At 36.8% G+C, this 8,383-nt stretch overlaps 1 protein-coding gene across 3 annotated transcripts; it reads left to right on the forward strand.

Annotated features, from left to right (window-relative positions):
• Window positions 1-685: 685 nt before the first annotated feature.
• LOC105125144 (uncharacterized) lies at window positions 686-6,188 on the forward strand. Of its 3 annotated transcripts, XM_011025455.1 has the most exons (7): window positions 686-1,269; window positions 1,814-1,924; window positions 2,034-2,092; window positions 2,195-3,958; window positions 4,649-4,784; window positions 5,195-5,470; window positions 5,573-6,188. In XM_011025455.1, the coding sequence occupies exons 1-7, from the start codon at window positions 1,263-1,265 to the stop codon at window positions 5,830-5,832; spliced, it is 2,613 nt and encodes an 870-aa protein (XP_011023757.1). In that variant the 5' UTR covers window positions 686-1,262; the 3' UTR covers window positions 5,833-6,188. The 3 variants fall into 3 exon arrangements, with proteins under 3 accessions (XP_011023757.1, XP_011023755.1, XP_011023756.1); XM_011025453.1 differs by having other exon boundaries at window positions 687-1,269; window positions 5,195-6,188; XM_011025454.1 differs by having other exon boundaries at window positions 687-1,269; window positions 2,037-2,092; window positions 5,195-6,188.
• Window positions 6,189-8,383: the final 2,195 nt, after the last annotated feature.

The raw sequence follows: 8,383 nt of genomic DNA on the forward strand, positions 1-8,383 counted from the left end.
AAGTCTTCTCCATGGGAATATGCTTGACACGAGCATATGCAACAACCATGTAATTATTATTTTTTTTAATTTTTTTTTTATTTACGTGGGGTGTCCGGACCAGCTTACGCGCACCACGACTAATCCTCACGACCCACTGAATATCCTGCAAGCCCAGGAAGCAAGTAAAGCACCACGGGGGTAACAGACGTGCATGGTGAGGTTCGAACCCAGGTGCAAAAAAAGGAGACAAGCTCCTCCCACCGCTAGGCCAGAACCTGTAATTATTTTGATTAGTTAGTTTGGAGAAATAGATTTGTAGACGATGATATGTCAACAACCTCCAACAGCAAGGTCAAGTGTCAACACCATATGAAGTTGCCTGAGATGCAAAACATTTGCTTGAATCCAAATCTTTCCGAATCACCCACGCCACTTTCCAGCTATAAGATTGGAGTGGCTTGTAGTCCGGAGAGAAATCATTTTTAATCTTGCTAAGTTGAACCTAATCCCAGTACGTACATTCTCACCTAAAACCAGAAAAGAAATTTCCAAGTTAAGTCACAAGAATTTAAATTTTTTGTCTGGACTGGATTGTTTGTCTTTGAACATACTTCAGGAAAATGATTCTTAATCTTTGGTGCAAGTGAAAGACTACATTAAAAAATATCACTGACTTTGGAAAAACAAAATAAATAAATAAATATAATCCAATTGGCTGGTTCTATTATTTATGATAATAAATAAATCTTTGAACACTCACGGTTTCACAGGGGAGGAGACGGGTTAATTCTTGCAGTCTCGCCATAAAATCAAAGCGGTGTCTCATCTTCAAAATTTAATGCTAACAACGACACAACACGGACAGGCTACTCCCTCCCTCTCTTTCTCTCCGGACTGACACCTTTTTACACTTTTTAAACGCACTGACTTTTAGCTCCATTTTTTTGGACCATTCCTTATTTACCCAAAATCTCTCTGTGTTTCTCACTTTCTGCTAATGTCACCATTGTTTTTCTTGACTTTTTAAGCCTTTAAACATCTGGTTTTCTTAGTTTTGCTCGAAAAGCATCCTCTTTTAGGCAAAGTTGCGAGCTTTTGAGTTTGAAAAAATGTGGGCTTTTTGGATAATGAGTTTGCAAAATTTGTGACTTTTGAAGAAAACCCATTTGATTTAATTTATTTTGTTATGCTTTCATTGTGTTTTCTGGTTCTACAACAAATGGGATTTGGATGATTTTGTTTTTTATGCGAGTAAAGGCTGGAAGTTTGACTCTTGGAGGATGTCAGGTAAGATTTTTATTTATGTGACTCATGTTTGTTTCCTTCTGTTTTCTTTGGTTGATTGGAGATTATTCATTCTAGTGAAGGTTATATGGCTTACAATGCTTGTGATTTTGGCAATGCTGGTTATTTAAAGAAAGAACTATCTGATTTACTTGGCAGTTAGTGTGATTGTTTCTGGGCTCTCTATCTATTTATGTGTAAACATCTAGCATTTTTTAGATTTTTGCTTCCTGGGTGAGCAATGTAGCTATTAGCTAATGTTAGGTGTGCTTGTGATTTAAGGTCTAATCTTTTGGGTCCTTGTTGTGCTTCAATTCATCTTTGGAGCTTCTTCAGTTTTAAAATTGGAACTTGATGGCAATCTAATTTGGCTGATGGATTCTGTTTGATTATTTTGTGAAATGCCATGGTAAATTTTGGTTTTTGATGAGAGAAACTTGCTTGTTTGAATGTTTCTCATGGTTAAGAAAGAATGGATAGAATTTATTCTGACTTGGTTTTTCTGGGTGGTGCTTATTGTTGAAACTGTATCGATTATGATTTGTAGATAATAGAATGGAGGTTGAGAGAAAACGTACAAAAGGAGGTCTTTTCCACTTGTTTAATTGGAATGGGAAGTCTCGCAAGAAGCTGTTCGTGAATAATTATGAATTTCCAGGTACAGTTGTTTTGTGGTAGATTATGTTTGTGCATGTGTTAATTTCTGATGGTCTGATACATTATCCTGTTTTTAACTTGATTAATGTCTGCCTGCATTGTGATTGTAGAAGGATTAAAGCAAGGAAAAGAAAATGTTGAGAAAATGGCAAAGCCACGGCTTCATATGGTGAGCATTCATCTCTCTTCTGTTGTAATTTTCTTTTCTACTAACCTTCAGTTAAAAAAATCTCAAACATGATTAAATGGTCTGTTTCTGCTGTACATCCAGACAGAGCTGGATGATAGAATAGCAAACTCAACTAACAGAGGAAGTGGTGAGTTCAGTTGTGCTTCGTCAGTGACTAGTGATGAAGGATATGGAACAAGGGCCCCTGGGGCAGTTGCTAGACTTATGGGTCTGGATTCTTTGCCTGCATCAAATGTTGCTGAGCCCTCTTCTACCCTAGGTTTTGATCCACACTCTCTTAGGGCATTTCCATGTGATAGGAGCACCCCCAATTTATGGAGTGAATATAACCCAGTGGACTACCGCAACATTCCAAATCAGCAAGAAAAGTATGCATGGAATTCCGTGGAATCAAGACTGCAGAAGGTGGAAAACCGGCCAATTGCGAGGTTCCAAACTGAAGCACTGGCTCCAAAATTGGCTAAATCAATTCCAGTTACCCATCATAAGTTGTTGTCTCCAATTAAGAATCCTGGATTCACTCCAGCAAAGAATGTGGCTTACATAATGGAGGCAGCTGCAAAGATAATTGAGGCAAGTCCTAAGGCGAGTAGCATTAGTAAAATGCCATCAATCAGGACTTCTTCAGTTCCCTTGAGAATTCGGGATTTGAAACAGAAAATGGAAGCTGCACATTTAACATCCAGGCCCCAAAGATCAAATGAACCCTCTGTTGCCAGGAATACAAAAGAACAGCAAAGTGACAAGAGACGGAGTGGATCAGAAGGCCTGTCATCAGCCAAGGCTTCTACAGGTTCAGGAAAAGGCACTCCCAACAGTTTGAGAAATAAAGGAAAGCCTGTTCCAATTGCAGCACAAGCAAAGTCCAATGCTCAAAGAAGAGACGGGTCACCACTGAGAAGTAAGAGCATTGTGAAGCAGAAGGAACAAAATGAGGTCAAAGCAAACCAGTTGCTTAAGAACCAGCATTGTACACAAAAGGCTATACAGAAGAGAACCTTTGAAAGCAGGACCAATAATGTACTTCAGCAAAATAACCTCAAGCAAAATTCTGTACCCAATAAAGGTAGTTCAACTTTGAAGAATTCAGTTTCTAACCAGCAAGGTAATAAAACACAATCCACAAGTGGTTCTGTTGGACAATATAGGAATGTAAATAAGATTGTTGTAAAGCCTGAAATAATGCCCAGGAAGATCGGCTCGGTTATGATGGATTCTGAAAAGGAGAAAAAGAAGAATGTATCTCAGAAGGAACAGTCTGTAAGTGGTGATCTTCAAATTGACAGAAGTGTTTCTCCTAATGTATCATTCAATAAGGATGGAAGGTCTACAAAAAGCAATGCTGTAATAGATGGGAACATGAAAATGGCTATGGATAACAGGAAAAATGGCATGGATGTTGTTTCATTTATATTCTCGTCTCCCATAAAGAGAGCCATGCCTAGTTATCAGTCATCTGGACAAATGTCCGACAAATGCAACAACTCTGCTATTGATTCTTTTGGTAGTAATGATCATCCTTCCTTCAGAAGCTCAACATCTTATCTCCCTGGGTTGAATGTAGTGGGAGCTGATGTTATGGGTGTTTTTTTGGAGCAAAAGCTGAGAGAATTAACAAATAAAGTAGAGTCTACCCATTGTAATGGGATCAGAGAGGAGACTTCTGGTGCTTCTTCATCCAGTTTAGAAAACTCATTGTCTACTCCCAATGTAGCAAGCACCTCCTCTGCAAGACTGGACCCGATGCTTCAAATTGTTCACGATAAAGATAAGTCAGACAGCCTTGGTTACTTTGATTGTGTTTTGGTGGAAAAATCACAGCTTGCAATGAACCAAAAGTGGCAGGTCAGTCTTATTTTCACAATCCGCAGCTGCATCCTTCTGTTTTTTTTTTTTTTTTTTTTTTGTAGATGCCTTTGTATGTGACCTATCTGGTTGGCAATAGGTTTAATTTATTCCATGCCTTTACTGTATTGTACATGTACATCATTATAGATATAGTAGATAAAGTAGGAAGAATTTTTTTTTTCTGTCAACTCCAATAACGTTCAGAAAATCTTCTACCTTAATTGAAATGGGCGCTTGCTTCTCCTAGTTTTGCTGCAAACTTGGTATATTCTTTGGCATTATACATAAATTGTCATTGTCTATGAGCTGGGTAGAATTGCTTTTGAAGCTGTTCCTTAGATTTTCTGATATTCATTTTTGCAAGTGCTAAAGAGTCTGGATTTTGGTCTGTAATTGTCTGGTGCGGATGCAAGTCCTTATAATTGGTTTTAGCTGTAGAACTCGGAGCTTGTGTGCAAATTATTGCCAATATCTTTTTTTTAACTTCCCAATTTTGACACGCTTCTTAACTAATGGGTATGTCAGCAGACATAATTCTCTAATATGTTTTAAAAAGCTAAGCAGATACTAACATGGTTGGAAGTTCTTTCAAAAAATAATTCAATTCACATTTCTCATCTTTAGAAATGAATATAAGTTGACATCTTATTTGGCACACTGACAATCTCACTCGGACAACCTTTTCAGCAATCAGAAGAGATGGAATTGCAAAGCAGTAGCAGCAATTACAATGAAACTGGAAAAGAACTTGAGTGTCAACGTACTAGCCCAGTTTCAATTCTCGAACCTTCTTTTGCAAGTGGAAGTTGCTCATATCTCAATGGTAAAGCTGTACACTGTTTTCCCTGACTTATTTTATACTATGTAAGCACACAAAGAAATTTGGATTATCTCCATGCATTATAATTTGGACATAAACCAATATCAGTTAAAAGCCCATTAGGAGCCTAGCAGTGGTAATTTGGGACTGATATTTATAATGTGAGAGATATACAAGTGCGTTGTAGGAAGAAGTGCATCTACTTCTCCCATAATTATTCACATCAGGTCTGGGGCTGTGTGCACCATTTGAGATCCTCATAACGTGATGTGGGATGTATAACACAAGCTTTAAAGAACCACTTTTGGCCGAAATTACCTTTCTAGATTGGTTACGATCCTTTCTCTCTTTTTTTGGATAAAATTACGTGTTTTGATGAAAATAATGACCAAAGTATATACTCATATTTTCAGGAAGTAGCCATTGCTCAACAAATGAATCTGTGGAAATGGAGGGTGAAACTGAGTTATCAGACTCAGCTTCCTCAATATCTATAGTGGATGTGGTAAGAAAATACACAACTAGAACGTGCAGCACAACAGAATTGAAGGAATTAAGCGACTGGGAGCTGGATTTCATAAGGGATATACTTAAAAGTGCAGAGCTAAACTTGAAAGGTTTTGCATTGGGTCAAACCTCCAAAGTCATAAACCCCAAACTTTTTGATCTGTTGGAGAATCAAGACAAGGGTATGGAAAGTAATGAAGTAGAGTACTCCAAGCTTGCGCGGAAGCTTTTGTTTGATTGTGTTAGTGAATTCCTAGACTTTAAATGCAGACAAACCTTTGTAGGAAGCTGCAAAGCAAGGGCTAAATTGTCAACATTGTTTCAAAGGAAGGGGTGGTTGGCAGAGGAACTGTACAAGGAAATTGTGGGTTGGCAAAGCATGGGTGACTTGATGGTGGATGAACTTGTAGAGCTGGACATGAGCACTCCGAATGGGAAATGGCTGGACTTTAGCATAGAAGCATTTGAAGATGGTGTAGAAATCGAGGAGGGGATTCTAACTTCTTTGGTTGATGAATTGGTTTCTGATTTATTACCCTTGTAAAGCGCTTTAAGAAGGCTTTTCTCGCGTTTAACTTCCACTGTATTTAAGGTAACCTGTTGCCTCTGCATTCCTTTGAGAAGAAATGATCACTACTCACATCTCCATTTTCTTTCCACCTGTAATAACCATTCCTCCAACTGCACTTTTCCCTTCCAATGATATTAGTTCCCTCCAGATTCTCGTCAAGAATTAACCACTGATATAACAATCTAACTGCTAGAATTCTGTCCAGGTATTGGATAGTAGGGGTAGGCTTCTGTTCTTTAATGTAGTTGTGGCAATTTATCTGTTTGCTGTAGTTTGATGAATAACATTAACGATGGTTTATGATTGATATTAGGAGCTTCTTCCTTCTATTATTATGGTTTTATTTCATAATTCTCAACCTCATGTCTATGGTTTCTACCTCTGTGCTTAATGAAATTACCTTTCGAGCTTCTTCTCACTATGACTTAAAACGTTTCTTGGGCCATGTATTCAATTCCTTCCTCGCGTTTCATCATCGCTTTCTTTTCCTAGAGGCCCGAAGAGTTTAAAGCGACACAGAATTTGATTCACGGTGTTCCTTCCGCCGTCTGCTTCTCACCCCATTCTTGTTAGGCTTTGAACTTGTGGAGTGTGCTCTTGGGACACTCTATCATCACCTTAATTTATTAGCCATGCAAATAATGTTATATTCAGGTCTAAACTGAAACTTTTCTGTGATTCATATGGGGTGATTGAAGCATTACATCAAGCATTCCCAGTAACGTAGCTCGGATTGCCCGTTTGTTTTGAGCATGTGATTCTTCTTGTGCAGGTCGAAAGGCCCAAGTTGTTCCTCGCGCTATAACATCTAATAGCATGGCTTTATTGGAAGCCATAGCTTCTCGCCATTTTCTTGCATGCATGGATAGATGTTATGTACACAGTCAATGATACATGAACATGGAGGAGATACCAGTATCCCATAGCATGTTATCACCACGGATTCAAAACCCTGAATGTCCTGGTGGGTCAATCCCTGTCCACTCAGGGTCAAGACCGGTCCGGTTTTCACAGATAAACAAAGAAGACCAGTCATTAATCACTGAACCATTGAAAACACGAAACCAATTAAAAAAAAAAAATACGAAACCAATTAAAGATTCAGTTGGGAAAGAATCCGGTAACTCGTTGGAATGTTGACAGTTGAACTAGCTGGGCAGAGCTCATTAATTCCTGGTAGGCTAGTAACCTATTGCCACCATAGGCTTCCCATTTTATTAAGAATTTGCTGTCCAGGGTTTTTCACTCAAGCAACACGCCATTGCTATAAAGTTTTACACGTGTTAACTCAGTAATTTATTAATTTAAACTTGTTTAGGCAAGGTTTAATATTAAACAATGTTTGAAATTAACTTGGAAGCCCGGTAAATTAATTGAATTTAACTTTAAAACAATATCATTTGGGATTGGCTTGTTTAATTTATAATTCAAGTATTTACATAAGTTAATTCTATAATTTATCAATTTAAAAATTTTTGGGCCAGATTTAATATCAAATTATGTTAGAAGTTACAAATCAACGAATAATGTTTTCAAAATTTAATATCAAATTAAAATAATATTATTTGAGATTGACTCATCTAATTCATCGTCCAAGTATTAAATCAAGTCATGACTGAGTTTAATATTTATAATTACAGTAAAAATTATATTTTTTTAATTTTAAATATTATTTGAGATTAACTCATCTAATTCATTGTCCAAGTATTAAATCAAGTCAGGACTTAGTTTAATATTTATAGTTACAGTAAAAATTATATTTTTTTAATTTTATTGTAGTAAATGCCTTTAAAATTATTTATTAATTAATTAACATTAAATTTAAAGATTATATCTTAAACAAGTGACCATTTTTTTACCTTAAGATTTGTAATGGTCATGTGCGAGGGCAACATTGATTTTAGCTTGTTCCTTTTCTTTGGAGAAGTCATGGAACTCCGTGAACTAGCGTGTGCCATGATAGGCTACTCAACTTGATCGGGCACATGTCAAGCTTGGATTGGGTTAAGCCTATTTTATTGTTTTTAAGACACCTGGAGTTTTCTTTCCTGCACTGAGGAGCTACTCGCAAGAGGGCACTGTGTTCTGCAACATGTCAGCAGATTAGCATGTTCTCTTTATTCTGATTAACGAATTGTTTAAGACAGGATTAGATAATGATTAATAATTAATTAGAACAGAGTTTAAAGACACAGAACCCTGGCCTCGTGGTAGCTGCCCAAGACAGAGAGAGGATCCTATGGATTTTGCTGTAACTTAATGTTTCAAAAGTGTACCTATGCCTTAGAAGATGGGTCTTGCATTGAATCAATACACCCATGGTTTGTGTTATTGTCGTTTGCTGATAAATATTAACTGGTGAAGAGATTTATACCATGATTTTTTATATATAATTTAAGATGTCTGCATCAATTTATGTATATTATAATTAATTTTCTGATTCATTAAAATTCTACAGAATTAATAAATAAATAAAATATTATAAAAATAACAAACTTTTATAAAAAAACAAAACCAGGCTACT

The sequence above is a fragment of the Populus euphratica genome, unplaced genomic scaffold, assembly GCF_000495115.2.
Source record: "Populus euphratica unplaced genomic scaffold, PopEup_1.0 scaffold28.1, whole genome shotgun sequence".
Lineage (NCBI taxonomy): Eukaryota > Viridiplantae > Streptophyta > Magnoliopsida > Malpighiales > Salicaceae > Populus > Populus euphratica.

What these genes read in the sequence shown, in the direction of transcription:
- LOC105125144 (XM_011025453.1), top strand. An exon ending in GAATAATTATGAATTTCCAG is followed by an intron (nt 1,925 to 2,033) that starts GTACAGTTGTTT and finishes TTGTGATTGTAG; the next exon opens with AAGGATTAAAGCAAGGAAAA. An exon ending in CAATGAACCAAAAGTGGCAG is followed by an intron (nt 3,959 to 4,648) that starts GTCAGTCTTATT and finishes CAACCTTTTCAG; the next exon opens with CAATCAGAAGAGATGGAATT.